At 41.2% G+C, this 20,481-nt stretch overlaps 1 protein-coding gene across 1 annotated transcript in view; it reads left to right on the top strand.

Annotated features, from left to right (window-relative positions):
- Positions 1–13,850: 13,850 nt before the first annotated feature.
- Positions 13,851–20,481, top strand: part of pard6gb (par-6 family cell polarity regulator gamma b) — a 33,851-nt gene continuing 27,220 nt past the window's right edge. Inside the window, exons 1-2 of the mRNA XM_065472058.1 lie at positions 13,851–14,161; positions 19,848–20,070. Coding sequence (XP_065328130.1) covers positions 14,090–14,161; positions 19,848–20,070 — 295 coding nt within the window. The 5' untranslated portion in view covers positions 13,851–14,089. The remainder of the gene's footprint in view (positions 14,162–19,847; positions 20,071–20,481) is intronic.

The following is a 20,481-nucleotide window of genomic DNA, read 5'->3' as shown; positions in this document are numbered from 1 at the left end:
TCGCTGTGTGTGTCCTAAGTCAGCAGCAGCAGCAGCAGGGAAGGAATGGGATCTCTGCTCTAAACAGCCTGCTGGTTATTTAAAGGCCTCGGGGCCTGTGCTAGATTGATGTTGTTTTCTTTCAATCAAGGAGCCGTGTGGGACGCTCTCATGCTGCAGACTGCACGCATAAACACTCTTTACTGCTCTTGTAGGGAGGAGGACAGGCCGAGACGCTGTGTCTGCATCCGCCTGTCTCTGTCCCCCCACAACCGCCTGTGTCTGTCTCCGTGTGTCTCCGTCGGTCTCAGAGATTGATGGGAACTTTTCATAAACACAGCACAGCTTTAGGACAACGGACATATTTCTCTGATGCAGGATGCCTTATTGGCAGGTTTTTTCCTTAAAATGCATCCATGTGCACATTGACTAAAATTTATTTTTCGGCCCATACAGATTTCTCAGTTATACCAATGTTATTCTTGTGCTCTCGCAGTTTTTGCTTGCAATAATATCTATCAGTATCCAAGCACTCGTAAGCTGTACATGTTAGATCTTCTTACTAACACGTCATCAGCATGTTGTTTTGGGGGTTTTTCTTCTGTTCTGTGTAAAGGAAATAGTGTTTCGAGGTTAAAGTGCTACACAATGAATATTTTTCACCCTAATAAGCCTTCATTACTCATCCTGTAGTCATCTGTATCACAGCCTCATGTCTGATTGATATCCTCTTACACTGAGTTCACCTATTAACACTCATCTCTGGTGACCTATTACAAAAGTGCGCATGTGTTAGCAAGGTTTATCCTTTCATTTGTTACAGAAAAACACTTTTTTTTGTTCCTGTGAACTCTGATTGTTTTTTGAATAATATACTACACACACGCAGACACACACACATGCACACACAGGACACTGACTCAGATTAATTTCCTGAAGGCTTACTTAAACTTTAATCAGCTCTTAGACCGTGAGGTGTATGTTTCCAGATAAGGAAGATGTGTCCTTATGTGACTTTGCAAATAGATTTAGAGCAGTATACACACTCTCAGCCACACCTTCACAACTAGAAAGGACTAGAAGTTTCTCTAATGGCCGGTCTATCTCCTTAAGGCACAAGTATCAAACATAAGGCCCGGGGGGCAATGACCCCAATCTCGGCAACTAGGCAGCTTTGGAAAATGTGGAGGAGTGCATAAATTCTGAAGTTTTAAGTGTATTTTCATAAGTTTTACAGTTTTTCATATTGATACCCCCCCCCCACACACACACACACCACCCACCACCACTCCATAATTAATTGTAATTAAGATTTAAGACATTAAGATGTTTTTTGTTTTATAGTTGGTTCACAGGGGAAAAAAGGACATTTTCTGTGAATTAATGACTATATATTTTACAATTACAGTCTGCAAAATGAAGTACCCGAACTGTTTCTGTAATTTTACACCTTTATCATGTAGTTTTTACTGGTCCAACCAATTTAAGATTAAAGTGGCCTGCAATGCGGTCCACGACATAAAATGAGTTTGACGTCTCTGCCTTAAGGCTTATACAGAGTAAGAAATAAAAAGTGAGGTTATAAAATGCCCAAAGGCCTATCAGAAAAGTATGTTTTATTTACCCACTGCAGACTTCACCTGCAGATGTTGAATGGATTCTGAATTACGTCTTCAATTTCCCCTGCTGCCCCAAGTATTTGCAATCGAAGACAAACTACACCTATCCAGCTTTCAAGGCAAGGGAGAATCTCAAAACTGTCCTCAGCTTTTCCCACAAGCAAAAGATTCATGCTCACATTTTAAAAATATAAGTAATCGATGCATCATACACCACACACGCACACACACACTAATGACTCGGCCAAGCAACTCTCCCTTCAGATATTTTATTCCAGAAGATACCAAAGAGGGGAAAAATATTAAACATTTGTTAGCTGAGCTCTCTCTGTATGGTGCGCTGACACGCCGCTGTTCAGGAGACAAACTGTTTCAACTCCTGTGGGCAGAGAGCTTTTATAAATCTATGACCTGAATTTCAACAGGAGATATTTTCACAGAGAATCTTAATAGAGAAAGACAAAAAAAATGTTATGTGCAGCACATTTGACTGTGTAAATGAGAAGCCAGTAGTTGTTTTCTATCAGGCAGCAATCAGAACTGAAAGTGCGAGTAAATCTGAGTGTTCCTGTTGTGACAAATAGATTCTGGCTTCGAGAAAACCTGTCTGTGTAAATACATAATCTATGATTGTAATATTCCTCCTCACTGTTTCTCTAAACTAGTCATCACTTCGAGACAATTCACTTCAGATAATTTTTTATAGCGCCGGATTACAACTGTTGACTGATGGCATTTATACTGTAAGGTAGAGACCCTAAAGTAGGGTCAACGGGGGGTCAGCTAAGCAACAGTGGGGAAGAAAAACTCCCTCTTAACAGGAGGAAACCAGGGAGAACCAAGCTCAGGAAGGAGAAGCAATCTGCCATAATCTGTTGGGAGTTGATAGAAAGGAGAAGAGGTAATAAAGGGAGAGCATAAGAGCAAATGTGAGCAAGCTCCTGGTCACACTGCCGTCTGGTCGACAAAGAAGCCACACAGAGATCTCGTTGTGTTACACAGAAACTGAGGTCTGCTTTCAGGACGATCAAGAAGTTGAAGATGGGCATGTGCAAAAGTTTTCAGAGGTGCTGCAGGAGACAACCTCAGGTAAACTTAAATCAAGTGTGATCTTTGCTTTTCATGAGCAGAGTTACTGGATTTTTTGAGGGCAGTTTGTGTCTCTGATATGGATTTCACTGTGTAGTCTCTATTCATGAGATGAAGAATGATTCTGCACAGACTATTTTAATTCATCTGCCAAAGCCACGTTCTTTTTGTTGAAGACAAGACCACATTTGACCGTTAAATATCCATGCACATCAACCAATAGCTGCAGTTCATTTTTATACTGTTGCATCAAAGCAAGAAGGTCCTAGATTTGAACCACCAGCTGGCTGAGGCCTTTCTATGTGTGGTTTCCAAGTCCTCCCGATGTACTTAAGCTTCCTCCCACAGTCCAAACACATGCATGTCAGGTCCACTAGTGATTATAGTGTCCATATGCGTCAATGTGAGCGTGAATGGTTGTCTGCTTCTCTTCAACATGTACCCTGCCTTTCGCTCATTGACAGCTAGGATAGGCTCTAGGCCCCTGAAGCAGAAGCAAGAGGATGGACAAATGGACTATTTGCATTCACATGTGATGATTATAGGAATAGCCTGCTGCTGTGCAGGTTGGGGACAGAGACTACAACACCTTCAAAGGTTACCGGTTAGTCAAAGAGGTGGTAGTCTACTCCTGAGGACTCTAAATATTCCATTATTCCCAACATCTTTTGCATCTCCATGGCAACTAACACACACACACATGGGTACATGCACAGACACACATAACAGTCTCTAAAGAGCATAAAAGGGGGGTATAACTCAGTTTACTTGTGAGCTCTCTGTACTTGACTGCACTGCTGAGTCTCGCCATTGTTATTTCCAACCAATTAGGCAGCACCGCTGCAGAGGCCAAATGAGACCTGTTACTATTATCTAACAGCTTACCTTTTTATAGACCTGCATGTTATAGTTACTGCCAGCTGAAATGCAGGGGAAATTATTACAGTCATGGTGGAAAATAACTGGAACGGATTGTGGGACGTGTTGGATGAAATGGCTCAGGTGAAAGAAAAGGTTGGTGAACGCGCACACAAATACACACGCATATAGAGATGCGCACACGCCTTTGTCGCAGCAGTATCCCCTGCGCCTTTTTCTTTCTCATCGACCACAGCTATTGATGTACTGAATGTTGGAAGGCTGAGTCAATAAACAAGAGGAAAAGCTTTTTGAAGCGAAAGTGACTGAAAGGAAGAGAGGATCCAGGATGCATTTGTACGTATGTGTGCGTGGGTGTGTGTGTGTTGAGTGCATGCATTCATGTGTCACCTGCACATTTCTTTCCTCTCTCTCCCTCTCTGAAGTGACTTCGTCCACACTGTCTCTCTCTCTTTCTCTACTCACGTCTCCTGTCCTCCCTCTAGACTCATAGAGCTGAGTCGTTAATGTTTAATGCTCACTCAGGAAGCAGACACACTCATGAGAGAGGCTCCCTGGCACACACGTATGTACGCGTACACACACTCACACATACACCCCTCCTACATCCCCCTAGCAACGCCATCCTCATTACCAGCCTGAGATTTGACCTTTCACCTCTAGACCAGATGGCTGATGTTTTCATTCTGGACGGAGAAGAAATGAACCAGGAGTGGCTCCACATTTTACAAGAATGATGGAGGTGTTGGTTTGTCACCAGGAGGAATCAGAGAGAGCTGCTGCTGAGACTGCTCCTCTAGTTGCATATCGTTTGGGAAGATTTTTCTAAGGCCAAACTTTATAACATCAAATTATACCTGTGAGATAAAAGTGTTCAAAATATTCTCTGCCTTTTATGGTTCAACTGTTCAAAGTTTGGTGTGAAACAGGCCTGAGTTTGGGGTAAAGTGTCTCTGACTCCCAGCACTGTGACGAAGTCCAGATCCAGCTCCAGGTCTTTGCCACTTTACACATCAAAAGACTCCACAAATCACTCGGTTTGGACAAGAGGCAGCATTTGCACAAGGCTGAGAGTAAGCAGGCATCAATGAGTGAGAGGTTTCATTGTTTAAAAGAAAAGAAAGTGTGTGTGTCTGCGTGTGCATACGTGTGTGCGTATGTGGTGTTAAAAAGCGACCGAGACAATGACTGAAAGCAGGCCTGTGTACGTGCCTGAGCACATGTTCATGCATGGTTAATGGTAAGGCAATGGCACCCTCAGGTGGTGGCAGGACCGTGATGGAGTTATCTCCATGTTTGCGTGCTCACGATGGATGAACTTTATTTATAGAAGTCATTCATCATGTACAATGTTTCGATAAGCATCCTGTGACCAAGTAGTTATGACTCCCATTAAATGGAAACCCACAAAAAAATCCTTCTCTCATAGGAGAATAGTGACAGAAACAAAGATAATCATGAACCAAACTTCATAAAATTCAAATAAAAAAAAACAAAACATGTTTAACGAAAAATAATTACCCGTCATTAGTGTACAGCGACAAGTTGTTAGGGGTGTAAAGTTTGTGAACATTTTATTGACCCTTAAAGGTACAGTACATAAAATCTCACCAATAGGTGTCAGTAAAGTAGACAGAACATGCATACACTATATATTTATTTATTTATGTATTTATATTTAAATACTTGTCAAAAAATATTGAATTAAATAGCAGGTATCAATTAAATATTTTATTTTTTGTTAAACAATAGTGAGTGGTCCTAGATAGTTTTCCAGAATGTGTGTGTATGTGAGTCAAAGTTTTGCTTTGATGGATGTTTTCCAGACTGGATTCGCTTCAGAGTGTTTCAATATATGGGCAGGCTGTCAGTCCACTTTTTACCTCAGTTGTCAATGCCGGGTGAGAAGTGTCCAGGTCAATGGAATGACTTTACAACTTAGTCTCTGTTAGCTACTGTTAATCAGTATAAGTGAAACTTTCTTTGAAGTCGGACTTGGACACTTGAATAAACTCCAAGGAACTCTAATAGAAGAGTGAGAATCCAATCAAACTATTTATCAGAGGGAAAGTGAGATTTTTAGGAAGCTCAAGCCCAATAACTTAGTTGGCATAACATTAGTTTATAACCAGCTGTTGTTGTTTAGTTGACTCATTGTCAGCTGTCTGGAGGTGGGAGGGTTACGTGTCTAATCTGCTGACAATAAGTAATTGTTACAATATCGGGAATACATTTGCATATTTTTGCACATTTTTGTGAATTATAGGCCTGATTTCAGTTCAGGAGGTGGGGCTTGAGGTGAGGAGGATGGCATGGCCCCCCTGTTGTAGTCATACTGACCTGTCAGTTCCTGCCTTTCTTTCCACCTCATGCTCTCTGCCTTAATCCTCTGTCTTGTGTGTTTACGTGTGTGTAAACACACAGGACAGTCCCATGATTTATTGGGGATATGATATGAGATATTTGGAGACTTAATCAGAGCAAGTATTTCAGTTGAAGACAAATAAACTGCATCCCAAAAAAGAGAACAACCACCACACATTGGAGACTATATTGAAAGACCTGCTTGGAGAAAATGTTGAGGGGTTGTCCAAGCAGTGACGTGCTGAGCGTAAAGGCTCCAGGATTTATAGAAGCACTCAAGGGAACTTTGTAAAAGGGCCTTAGAACTGGTCAGAAGTTCACAAATGGAATGAAGCTTGCAAGCAGCAACTACAGGCAGTCAACCAGAGCTGCATCGCATGCTAAAAACGGAACATGCCTCATTCCCCTTACGGCATGTACTAAAACATGCAGTGCTAATTTATTGGTCTATTTAAGCTTCAAAATATCCAGCTCTCTCTCAAATATAACATATTATTACTTCACAAATCAGTAAATACTGAAATTTGGCAGTATTTTAAAGGAAGCATTTTGTAGAATTGGCTAAGATAGAATGATAAACAAAGATAGCCATTGCTGCTGATCTACACAGTTCAGAAAACTAAGAAAAAGATGGTTTTACATTGGAAATAATATTCCTCCTTACTAACATAAGATTATAAGGATATCTCATTTTAAATATTTTTTATATGCAAAGAGCACCATTCTTATTTCAGCATCAAAAGGAATTAGTGAAATAGGACCTAAAGGTTTAGATGACATCATACAATGGATAATACAATGGAAATAGCTGGGAGACCCAAATTCTTCTACTTTAAGTATTTATTTAATCAAGGCCAGTTTAAGCCATCTGCATGAAAAAAGTATATATTATTCAACAAAGGTTGAAGGGACGGGGGGAGTACTAGTAGAAAAACTAGAGGATCCGCAACAGGGCCTTGAGGGACACCATAACGGTCACATGGTTACTGGTGCAAAAAAGAAAAAGGACATAGGATGATGTAGTAAAAATATTTTTTATTAGTAGAGAAAAATCAATGGCAGATAATCTCAGAACTGGTAGATAAACAAAAAAAAATAATGAAAATGTGTAATTCTATGGATGAAATCCCAAGATGAAGTCCTGAAAACAGCTCAGCACTATGCTATGGCATTGATAGTACCTGAGTGGAAATCTCACCAGCCTGATGTGTACAGATATGTGTTTTTAATCAAATGGCAGCAGATGTGTAATCAGCACTACTTACCAAGTCGCCTCCATAACAGAGGTGAAAACCTTCCAAAGAGCTTCTCCCAGCATCGCTGCATGTGTTACTTCACTCTCTTTATACTTTTTGCTTCTCCACCTTCTTCTCTGTCTTATGCACAGACATATACTCCAAGAGAATCATGCTGCAGGAAAAAAAGAGGCAGAGACGGAGAGATTAATTTTCCATTTGTCAACTTGTGCCGCATTTAATTTTACCATTTAAGTCAAAGGACATGGCTGGAGAGGCTGGTGGTGTGTCATGACGCAGTTTGATTCCAGAGACAGCTCTGCTTATGAGAAAGCTCAACCACGATGTCTGTTCAGTGTGACCTGAATCTTTAGATCTGGCTCTGTGTGTGTGTGTGTGTGTGTGTGTGTGTGTGTGGGGGGGGGGGGGGGGGGTCCTCTTTTCTCTTTAATCAGAGAGTGAGTGAAGCAGAACAGCGTGGTGGGCTGAGTTGAGGAGCCTTTCTGTTGGTCTGGCTGGCATTCCTACCCTACTATAACCAGCTCCGGATGTTTTCCTGTCTCTAAACAAAGGATGGATTAATGCGTGTATCTCTTCATCTCACTGTAATCATCTCATCTCACATTACCAACAAAGGACCACCTAAATTCAGACATAGTTAGCTGGATAAAAAACACAAACTGCTATGAGCGCTGAGTGTAAAATGATTGTCTCCTCATTATGGAGACAAGCAATGATGCATCCAGCCTTCCTCATCTTTACCTGTTTTTCCTCTTCTACTGTTTTCTTCTTGTTCCTCATACTTTTATTCTTTAGTACCTGTAATTTGCTTACATATTACTTGCACACCTTTCCACACCTTCTTTCTTTCTATATTATCTTTTGTTACTTTTTTCCCTTTATAGCCACTCTTAAGATTGTAATATTTGGCTTTGGTCGCTCTTACAGCAAGTATCTGAAGTAAAACTGCATTTTGCTTATATCAAACAAACATATAATTTGTTTGGGAGGGGGGGGGGGGGGGGGGGGGGATAACATGCATTGTAATTGTTGTGTCAGCTCTCTATGTGACTGACTCAGCTCCCATCCCCCAAGTGCTTGCTGTATGTATCTTATGTGAGTGTGGTCTGCCCTCTGGTGGCCATATGGGGAACTATCTCAGAGTAAAACAAATCAATATCCCAACATTCCGTTGGAAATCCACGTGCTGTCATCAGTGTTGGGAAGGTTACTTTTAAAATGTATTCCATTACAGATTACAGAATACATGCCCCAAAATGTATTCTGTAACGTATTCCGTTACGTTACTCAATGACAGTAACGTATTCTGAATACTTTGGATTACTTAATATATTATCATGCTTTTTCCAACTACATGAATGTACTATTGCTGTGATTTATTACTGTTGCTGAAGGTCCGCGGCTCCGAACCGTAGTAAAGGGACCTCTGGCTAATACGTCTGGTTCCGTGTTGGGCTCATAGCCGAAAAATAGCTTTACTTTGTTGTCTGGGTCAACTTTGCTAGCGAGAGACAGAGAGAGGCGTTGAAAGGCTGCTCCAACGGAACTTATTGTTTTCGGAGGAAAACACGAACACAGTGTACAGTCGAGCTTACTTACAACTGGGCTCGTCAGGCACTCTTCTTGGCTGCAGTGGTTATTATTATATTTACATGCTTCCAGCTCCCGTTTTTGCTCGGTGACAGCTCGTACTTTTCCTTTCTCTCCCTCCCTCGCTCACAGACACATAACGTGTATGGCAGTCCATTCTCCCTGCAGCACGGACTACACTGCCCATGAGGCTACATTCTTTAGAGCTATGCCTGTAGCATTCTGCCTATTAGCTTAGCACAACAACAACAAAAAGGCGCTCTCTCACCCAGGAAACAAACAGTCAGAGAGCGAGAGAGCCTCGCCCTGTAACCATGGCAACCGTAACGCTGCCGCCTGGAACAACAGAACATAGCTGTCAAACAAAACCCAAACAGTCCTGACCCGTCACAATATGAAACAGGAAAGTACCGCCGTGTAATCCATTTATTTTAAGAAAGTAACTGTATTCTAAATACTACATTTTTAAACGGTAACTGTAACGGAATACAGTTACTCATACTTTGTATTGTAAATACGTAACGGCGGTACATGTATTGCGTTACTCCCCAACACTGGCTGTCATACATAGTAATGTGTTCTGTTTACTAAAAAGAAGAATATGCAATTAAATCAACCAAGATTGAATATTTCACCGTTACAGCCACTTGCTTATTGTACCAAAACTCTGGTTAACATACAGGACCTTACAAAAGCCTTGAGCCATTTTGCTTCCAGAATATTCCAAGCCACTTATCACTGACATGAATCAGTGGGATAAACTGCGTTGTGTTCATCAGTGGCAACAGGTTTTATGGATTAATTAATCCAAATTTTATATTTTTGGTTCAAATCATTGTCATTGTGTATTAAGGATGTCAGGAGAGAGGTCTGCAACCATCTCATGGTGGAGGCTCTGTCATCGTTTAGTGCTGCATTTCAGCCAGTGGTGTTGGAGATCAATGTTTTTGGAATTATGAACACAGAAAAGTCCAGTGAGATTTTGATCTGCGATGCAACCCATCTGGCAAGTGTCTGGTTGGTAACGGCTTCATTTTTCAGCATGACAATGATCCAAAACACACTGCCAATGCCATAAAAGCACAACTGGATAGACAAACACACAATACAACACTATCAACCATGGATTGGCCTCCCCAGAGCTCAACATTATTGAAGCAGTGTGGGATCATCTTGACAAGAAACATAACAGATGACACCCAAAATCCAAAGAAGAACTTTGAATGTCCTTCAAGAAGCCTGGATAACTATTCCTGGAGATTTATTAAAGAAATTACTAGAAAGTCTATCAAAAAAAGTTCAGGCTGTGTTGAAGAATAAAGTTGGGAATACCAAATATTGACTTTCAAGCTTATTAGAATACAAACTCTGTTTTCCACTTATACACTATATTTCCATGTACACTTGTTTAAATAAATCACTGCACATATTTCTATTTTCCCATCAAAATATCAAGAAATAAGGGGTGGCTTGGGGCCTCTGCACACTGCTGTTTGTTGGTATATAGACTCATCTCACTGCTGATCAGCCCCAAAGCAGTGGCAGACCCCTTTGTTGTGTTTTGAGATAACTTTAATAGATTTAGACTCATTCTGAATAGAGTATTGGATGGCTTTGTTCAGCCAACATCCTAGTTGGTTTTGTCTGTATCGAGCTGATTGATTACTTGTGTGTAGTCAGCACCTTTGATGTGGTTTTATTGTATTTTTATTCACGTCCAGAGTAAATTTATATGTTTGCCTTGTAATCCTCATTGATCATGAAAGCCTTGTAACTTCCATTTCAAAGAACATACTAGTGATTGAAGCTTCTTTATAAGTTATGGCTTTGTTTTGTTTCCTTGATGACACATACAGTATTCTTGTTAAATCATTAAAGATGTGAGATGAAAATCTATGTTTTAAAAAAAACTCTGTTCATTCTGTTTGATTTTGAATAAAGTTTTATATTTAAAAGAAAGTCTGGATGTTGTCCCACCATCTACAGAAAAAGAAAAATCATGTAAATGGCTTTGCTGCAAGATAGCTGATTAAAGTAGATGTACATCCCCCTTTGTCTCTTTCTCTCCTAATTGATTGCCTGGCTTTTGAGACAGGAAGAAAATAAATATCTTTAAGCCAAGATACTTTAGTGGCACAGAAAACTAAAAGGGTTTCCCCCTGCCAACGCCAATACACTATACTGCAGTTTTAAAGAGGCAATGTGGGCCAACACTAAAATTTAGTGAGATCTTCCTTTGCCCATGCTCCACTACTGCTCAATGAAGTTTCATGACATTTACTTTTTGTGTAATGTTGATGACAAACAGAAAGACTGAAAGCATACCTTCACTGACAGCATCCACAATAGTTCGTGGCAAGACAACATCCCTAAACCTTCAGACCGTGTCATTTTTACTTGTGTTAGATCGTTCTTCCAAGCGCCCTGCAGCAGATCAGCAACCTGACCAAGATGTGCTCTGCTTTTTTCCCTAGGACACCAGCGGTTGCATGCTGGAGCAGCAGGTTGAGTGTCATGGATGACAACAGACTCAATAAATTGATCCGCAAGACCAGTAGCGTTGTAGGTATGGAGCTGGACTCAAGGTGGTGTCAGAGAGGTGGTTGTTGTCCAAGATAAGGACAATACTGGACAATAAACTCTCATCGACTCCATGGTGTGTTGGTCAGTCACAGGAGCGCGTTACCCAAATGCACCACTGAATGACACAGGAAGTCATTTCTTCCTATGGCCATCACTCTGTACAACTCCTCCATCTACACAAGTACACACTGCAATAGTTGCACACACTTAATATCACATCCTCTACAAAGAAAAGTTCCAATTAATATAACAAAGGGGGCACCTCAGTGTCACCCAGATATATGTAATTTAGTGTAATATACAGGGATATTTATGATTAGAGCTATTTGTATTTATTACAGCGATTTTGTTATATTTTGTAACTTTGTAATCTATTGTATTCTATTTAGTTTAGTTAGTTAGTTCTTATTGGATCAACTGTGACCACATAATTTCCTCTGAGATTATTAAAGTATTCTGATTCAGATGCTAATTAAGGAAATGAATGGATGTTCTTCCAAGTTTTGGCAACCAGGGAACAGGGAAATTAATTCTTCTGATTGACACACAACACAAACATCTATCCATCTTTCCTTATGGTAGGTTTATGCCAATCACCTGTGATGATTCAGGCCCAGATGGTTACAACTGCAAAAGATTTAACTTTATGTAGAGGAAGGTCAGTATTTTTCCACCATAATTCAGTTAAAACATATGCAGATTTTTGAATTTACTGAAGCACACTGACTAATTCACGCTGTAACTGTTAGACTGTTAAAGTCATTAAAACAATACCACACATCGGCCGTTAGTGGGCGCAATAAGCTTGACTATTCGTTTTCATAAAGCTAGTTATATAGAGCACCACCACATTCACCTTACAATATTTCATTAATTATTAACTAACAGCAAATATGACAGCATCAGATGTTGCAGAAACACATCAAAAATCACTGTCTCTTCTTTTTTATGCTAATAACCAAATGTTAATGTAACCATAGTCCTAACTTGATTTTGGGCACCCATCAGATGTAGTTCTGACTACAGTTGATAAACATTTACTCACTAAATCTACTACAGCGTAACTATCCCTGCATGCAGTCACATAAGGAGCACTGCAGAGTCTGTGCTGCAGGATCGCAGTGAAACCTGGGTTTGGGCTGTGTTTGTAAGCAGTCAACACATTCCTGAAGAGAGTAAACCAGCAGCACTTTGAGCTACTGAGAGGGTAGCTGCCTGCAGCTGTTGTGCACAGCCAGCTTCAGGGGCCCAGGAATGCTGTTAAGCAGGATTGCGGTCATGGATGCTAATTAACCCAGCTGAAAATGAATATTCCCGATCAGCTGGTTCTTACGCTGTGAGGTTTTTTGTTCAGGTTGAATGGCTCAGGATGCCTATACCTCGCAAAGGAGGGGGTGTGAGATTATCACGTTCCAGGGGCAATTAGAGATGTTTACCTGGTGCACTTTGAAGCTCTCTGCTGACAGAAGAATAGCTTCCTCTTGGCCACCCAAGTTGGGTGGCAGGTTTTATTACAAATCCCGTGTAGCCTGGATAAAAAGATGGTTTTGTGGTCTGTAAAAGATCACAAAAATAAGACTTAATGGTATCATAGGCCACATTTAACTCCATATTATGAGGACAATGTAAAAATGCAAGTAAATCTTCACCTGTTATGTATCTGAAAAGTTGAGCAGGCTATGGCAGATGGTTAAATATAAAGATATGTGGCTGTTTTCTTCACACTATGGTGTTTTTATGTGTTTGAGTTCCCAGTGGCTCACACTTCACCTTCACTTACAGAGGTAATGATTGTAAACTGAACTCTTAAACCCAATTTATGTTGTTGTTGGGGTTTTTTTTATATTAAAAGATATTTGTTCCACACCACAGGGTTTGTAGGCTTACACCACCTTGTTTGGATCAATGAATTCAATCATTTAGCTACAGACCTTTTTGAAAAATGTTTAGAAAATCGCGTCCTCTGGTGTCTCGGAGGTCCAGCGTGCGCAGTGCTGCCTTCACAGATCCTGGAAATACACGAACTAACCGGAAAGACCACCTTTTTTTTTTTTACCCTGCTATAAATTGGACAAGTCGGGGTTAGAGGAAGTCTGCTTACTTTTTACATTTATATTTTTAAATGCTTACATTTAAAATATATATATATATTTTAGTTTTATTATTTTGTTCTTCATATGCATCAAAAGACGACTAAACACGGCTGATTTAATATGATACTTTTATTAACAGGACATAATACATATCAAGTTGTTATTGTTATAAATATTTGTGTGTGTTTTGTTTGTTTGTTTTGCGATAGCATACATTCTTAAACCTTAATCCATTATCAGTAGTAGCTGTTATTTACTCAGCCTTTACTGACTACAGTAAGGATACAAATAGATCCCGACTGAGGGAGTTGGGGATTTCGTGCGGTACGTGAATGCATCCCAGAATCCCGTTTTTTTAAAGAGGGCTGATGTCATTTTCAAAACTTAACTCACACTCCTCAAGTCAACGCGGCGAGTCGCACACCTCCTGCTCTCTCGCGAAGTCCTCCCTCATGTCTGTCGGAGCGCACTGAGAAAAGAAAAAAGAAGTCGGGGAGGTGAAAGAAACACGAAGTTCTGTGGAAGAAGCGAACAGGGAGAATTTTTTAGAGCAGAAAGCCCGGGACCAGAGCCCCTCTCTCTGTGGGCAAAGGCGGCTGAACTTTTTTTTCTTTTTTTTCCTTCAAACGGGAAAAAAATGAATCGGAGCTTTAATAAGTCGCAACCTCTGCGAAATCCTAACTGCAACGCTGTGGAAGTGAAAAGCAAGGTGAGTAGAAACTTGAAAGCCCTGCTTGGTGGTGGTGTTGGTGGATAGGATTTGGGTGGATTAAAATAATAATAATAATCATGATAAATGTTCACATGGCTGTCCCGTCACGGAGCCGGAGCTGGTCGGACGGTGTGCAGCCTACGCCACATAACTATTTCCGCTTTTTCCCCCGTGAGTTGTGCGGGGAAAGTTGCAGGTTCTGGATGTTTCTCTCATTTGCAGTGATTGTTTGCTTCTTACTTCCGATCCAGATTGTGCTGATTTGACTCTTTCTCTCCCGATGCTGCTGTGGGTGGTTGATGGAGGGGGGGCTGGGTAGGTGGGTAATGGGGTTGTTTTTGAAGCACCTAGCTCTCCAGATTTCCTACAGCAACAAAGTTTCCACCTGTTAAAGTCAGGCGTTGCATTAGTTGTACTGAGTTTCTGTGTTCTTGCTACACAGTATCAGCCTAGCTCTTTGTTTTGGATCATTTTTTTAAACGCTGACAGACTAATGGACACACAAACATCAAGTGGATTGCCAAGATTTCAAGTGTTATGTCTCAATGGAGTGCCCTGATTTATGAAGCTTTTCATCTCAACACGTACACAATACATCCACATGAGCTATGCGGTTCTTATTTAAGTTTATACTGCAGAGGAAGAGTTTTATTTTTGTTTTGTTTTTTCGATACACAAGTGACCGTTTGTGTGGGCTCTGTGAAGAACTACCAGCTGACACTCATCACTTGTGAACCCCACAATGATTGCTGGTGACCTGCATCCTAATCCAGTGTTTCTGATTTATTTGTGAAATAATGCAGTATTCGCATGTGTTCACACCTGAGGGTTAAATGGAGAGATGGGCAAGTGGTGCAAAAGGTGACTCATTCACTCCTGAGTCGTTTCCACCTTTTGGCTGCCCAGTTTCAGTGGGGTGGTGGACAGATGGAGCACAGATGCTCTGATGGTGACAGGTGGGTGAGCATGTACTCACACAAAAACGGCCAAAAAGGGGAGTAGTGTTTGTGTGTGTAGGTGGGTTTTTTGTTCTTTTTTTGTTGATTTGCCTTTTTTTGCTGCAGGGTTTGTTCCACAGAGACAGGAATGGTCACTCCGTGGCTGCCGCAGATTGTTTGTGGGTGGGACTGGCACACCAGGAGCTCTGTGGCTAGAACAGACAGGTCCACCGGCGTCACCGCGGCACACCGTCATGCCACCACGTCACACGTTTCCACTTTTGGATCAGATGTGACTCATCCCTCTCTGTCACGTCACTTTAAGCGGTTTCACATTTTGTTCTACTTCGTCAGGTTTTGTTTTGTTTTGATCCGTTTGGGGTGTGTTGGGAGCTCTAACACCCTTCCCTCATGTTCCCTCGCGTTCCCTCATCTCCCTCAGTGAAGAAATTAAGCATGTTGATGAAACAAAAGCTGATTATTTGGAGAGAAAGTGACTGTTGTGGGTCTTTTAAAGCACACTGACAGTTGAGGACATTTGAATACCTGTAAAGGGAAATCTTATCTGTTACATAGCTCCGCCACAGTCTGGGCCTCTGAAGGCACAGAGGAGCAGGATCAGCTACACGTAATTCAGTTCATCATTTAGTAGTAAATAATATGATATCCTCACAATACTTTGGTCACATTACAATATTATTGCAGTTTTAAACATTTTGCAATATTCTGAGTATTGCAGTAATATGTAATGCAATCTATCACCATTTTCAAACTGCAGATTATTTCCTCAAAGTTAAACTTTGTCAGTGTTTGTTTTAACCAATAAGATAAAGTTATCTTGCTTTTTCTTTCCTGTAAAATGAGATTTTCCAGACTGCCAACACTGGCACTAAAAGCGTGCTGTAAATGTAACCTAATACTTTGATGAGTAAAAGTAGTTAAATTTTTAAGAAATACGCAGAATATGAAATGAAATAAAAGTTTAAAAAAAATAAACAAGACCCATCGATGAGGTTTGGGACTCATAAATTGTGTAACACTCATCAAGACTTACCATCTTATGTAAACGCGAACAAAAAAAAAATACACAATAAAATGTATACAGACTTCCTACCTTCTCATTAGATACAGATATGTTTCCATAACAACAACTATGGTTCATATTAATATCCAAAGCCAAACGGCTTATTTACCGACTCGAATCATCCTCATATTCACGTTTGTTTTGTTTTTATATAGTTGTGTAAACTTGTGCCGTGACAAACAGGTTTTCATTTCCTCTACGTAGTTACTGTAAAGTTGTAACAGTTACTGTTGGTTCCTACAGCCGCTTTATTAAACATGGAGTTCTCTCTCAGTACGTGGAGTTTTTGTATGACTTGAAACAAACTCTGATAGGAGAAAGATGCCGCTTCGATTGCAGAAGGAGACGCAAATCGCTTCTTTGGTTGCAACAGGGGGACACAAAATCTCCCAAGTCAAACGCATGCAACTGGTCGCTGCGGTGACCTTTTTGTGAATAAGGAAGCCCCCAAAAGTAGCTTTTGAGTGTCTTTGGGTGCACTTGAACATTTGAGCAGTCATTTTTGTTATGTGATTACTTTCTTTAAACCAAAAAAAGCCTAAATAATTAATTTGGTAAGCAGAAGCAAACATGGCCTTTAGGTGCACTCTCTTTTTAATAATCGTATGCCAAATACCGCTCTAGAGAGGAAAAATGTCTGTTATGAAGACGCTGCAGAAATGCTGAGGCACATTCAGATTTCCAGAAGTGTCAGGAGTGTTACATATGTGATTGATTGCTGTTGTGTGACTGGTTCTTACTGGTTCATGTTTTTTGTTTTGTTTTTTCCTTTGAGAGGAATCTGTTTCTGTGATAAGCTTATCAGGGCTAACACTGGAGGTGTCTGGCTGCCTGTCACTGAGGCCTCAGCCAGGAGCTGCTGGTTTCACTCACATCAAGCTCTTATCAGAGTGTTTTAGGAGATGTAGGGGGGTGAGTGGAGTGGGGTCCTGTGGTTCTCCTTTATTAAATACTTATTCGTCTTTTAAAATCCTGGGAGCCTGTAGGTGGTTTCTGAGGTGAGTTACCCCAACTTACAGAATATTAGGTAAGAAAAGAGCCAGCGTTGGCCAGAGACAAGAAGTCGGTTATCTTCCATTTTCTTCAGTGTGTCAGTTAAAAGGCTCCAGACATGTTTCAGCCTGTCGGACGTCACTCTGCAGCAGTAGGCCAGCAGAGCAAGTGATGTCATGTTTGTAGTGGTGTGCTCTAAGAGTCGAGGTTTAGCACTGAGGCCCGTGATTAATCGCGCCGTGTTCAGACTTGCTCATACCTGAGGGCCGGGTTCTGCTGGTTCAAACAGATTTCTTTTTTCAGACTGATCACGTGCTGCACTAAGAGAGCAGTCGCGTTCAGAGGATAGTGATACGCACAAGTATAATTATGATGTGGAGCGTAGCGTATGATGTCTTTCAGAGTTGATTACAGTATATACGCGCCTCGGATTCACTTTCCTCGACGCTAACAGCACCTACTTCACTCTGACGAACCTGCTTGTCTGCTTGTTGTGTCATTGTAATACAGGCTGAGGTTTATGAGCTGAAGGTGGGTGGCAGGTTTTCAAAATGCAGCATCACACATTTGCCTTTCCCGCTGCCTTGAGTCAGCCTGGCAACAAATTACACCCGGTATCCCCCTAAGTCTCCTCACACACCGCCTCTTAAATTTATGTGTCATCTTCTAATTACAGAGCTGGTTAATGTATCCCCCCCAGCTCTTCTTCTTCTTTCCAGTCAGTATGCTGCTGCTCGCCTATGTCAGCAGTTTCCCTCTTCTCCCTCCTCCTGCTCACTGATCATCTCCCCACTCTTCTCCTCTGCTGTCAGCTTCCCTCAGCTGTGAGCTGATGATTACAGTAACAAACAGCGCCTTAGTCTACAAATTACTACTCTGATTCAGACCCCGGTGCTGCCACTGCTGCTGTCTGTTGTTGTAGATTATTGTGCCGTGCTTCTGCGCCTCAGTCGCGCCTTTGTGTGCTTGTCTCAGTCACATGATGACCTTGTCGTGACCCTCAGGCACGCTCTCGTTGGCGATACAGTGGCCTACCCAGGAAAAGCTAAAGCCCAGTTGTTCAAGTCTGTGCTTTTGTGTATAAATAGTGGGTGGGAGGAGTGGCTGCCTGCTACTGTCATGCATATCTACCTGAATTCTGCTATTGTATAGCGACCTGCTTTCCATTTCCTGGTGTTTTTAGGCAGTGCGCGACTGAAATTTGTTTTCTCGGTGATACGATCTTGATGTGCAGAGTAGCACGTAAAGCTACAGCGTTTCCCCCAGGAAATGATTTAGCTGAGATGGAGAACCACCCAGACCCCGATGCATCTTATCCGGTTATAATTTTAGCCAGTGTAGGAAGATCGCAACAGCAGGCACAGATGTAAAAGGACTGGGCCTGCGTTTTAGGGAATGTGCTCATTCAGCTTCTTACAGATAAGTAAACTAGAAGACTGGTGTGCTCGGTATATGAAGGCCATCTAGTAAATGTCAGCCTAGCTTTGTATAAAGACTGAGATGATGTCTCAGTTCTCAGAATTGTGAACATCAACACGCATGAAGTGAGGGGCTGCAAATGTACTTGTGGGTCCTTCCATGTTGGCGCTTCAGAAAAGTTAAAATAAACCCATCAACATTGGATCTTGGAAGAAAGCAGTTGTTAAGTTTTGATATCTACAGTTTGCTGAGAAAATGTTTCTTTCAAAGAGTAATTCACCGACCAATGAATCATCACTGTGAGGGTTCAATCCATCACAAAATATCATTGGGCAAGATACCGAACCCCAACACATACAGTGGAGTGTAAATATGTGTTAATTCAATTTGGTGTTATTTATACATTTCCTCAAGGCACTTATGTTAGTTAGAAAGCACTTGGGTAGAAAAAGCATAGAAAAGACAGGAACCAGTTAATCTAATATTTACTAGGAGAGGTCTCTGATATTAAAAAGATAAATCAAAGTTGCACAGCTGCCTGCTATGGTGACCCCTGGTTAATAAGGGAGTAGCTGAAAGTAACCTTATTCTCATGATTAAGAAGTTTTAGTATCTGAGTTATTAATCACTGGATTGTTTATACATTCTGGGAATTGCACTCATTCATTTCTTTGCCAGAAGTTTGATAACAAAACTTTGAGATTTGTCAGTTCCGTACAAAGCTGCAGACATCATAGCTTAGCATAAAACCCGGAGAAAAGGGGAATAGGGAGAGCTTAATTAGCTTTTTGTACACGTTATATAAACAAGACACGGACTGAGATTTACAGGTGACTGTAGGGTGATTTTCACACCTTCAGATTGCTGATTTAAGCAGTTTTAATTGTAGCTTTAGCACAGTTACAGAGATATCAGTCGTCAGTTAACTCCCACTGAAAGTATTTTTGTTCTATATTTCCTGAAGGTTTCATGTTGTGTAATCCAGTTGTTTGGAAAGTTACGCTCCTCTTGTGGTATTTAAAGTTGCAGAGAATCACAGCTGATTCAGTTTGTTTACTGCTTCAGGAAAAAACCTTCCTTTCTGGGTGCTTTATGTTACATAAGGTCACAACCACATGCTCGGTGAACTTCCACCCTGTGACTTTTATGTGGAACAGTCAGAATCCCAGTTTCCTCATCCTGTTTGGTTGTCCCTCTCACAGCTCCTCTTTTGATTATTCCTTTTCTTTTTTTTTTTTCCTCTTCTCAGTATGGGGCAGAGTTTCGCCGGTTCTCGGTGGATCGGGTCAAGCCCGGCAAGTTTGAGGAGTTCTACAAACTCATCCTGCATATCCACCGCATCGCCAACATGGAAGTGATGATTGGTTACGCCGACGTTCACGGCGACCTGCTCCCGATCAACAACGACGACAACTTCGTCAAGGCGGTGTCAACCGCTCACCCGCTCCTCAGGATCTTCATACAGAGACAAGGTAAGCTGATCCACACTGTGTGATTTCCTTCACCTCTTTATACCCCGCAGATTACATCTTTAATACTAGTTTAAATATTTCTTTTCAAATGTCCTCCAGCTGGTAAACCTACCAAACAATCAACTGTTGCATTAACTGTGTCTTGGGCTGCAATTATGGTGCTGACTAGAATCAAGTTTCCCCACTGAATATTTCCTGGTCCAATTATGAGGGCTTTTTGTTTACTTCATGCCAGGCCTTCTGTGTGTGTCTGTATATGTGCTTTTGTGTTTCCGGCTCTCTTATTGGCTGGATAAGTTTCAGTCTGCCTCTGTCTGCCTTGGTAAGTCCTGTGCCTGATCCAGAGGAAGCCCTCGCAGGCATATGAAAACACACTCACGCACACACAAAAACGCACACAGACTAGTGTCT

This window comes from Pelmatolapia mariae, linkage group LG22 (assembly GCF_036321145.2).
Source record: "Pelmatolapia mariae isolate MD_Pm_ZW linkage group LG22, Pm_UMD_F_2, whole genome shotgun sequence".
NCBI classification, from domain to species: domain Eukaryota; kingdom Metazoa; phylum Chordata; class Actinopteri; order Cichliformes; family Cichlidae; genus Pelmatolapia; species Pelmatolapia mariae.
The sequence above is the reverse complement of the archived record's forward strand: the minus strand, read 5'-3'. Positions and strand labels throughout refer to the sequence as shown.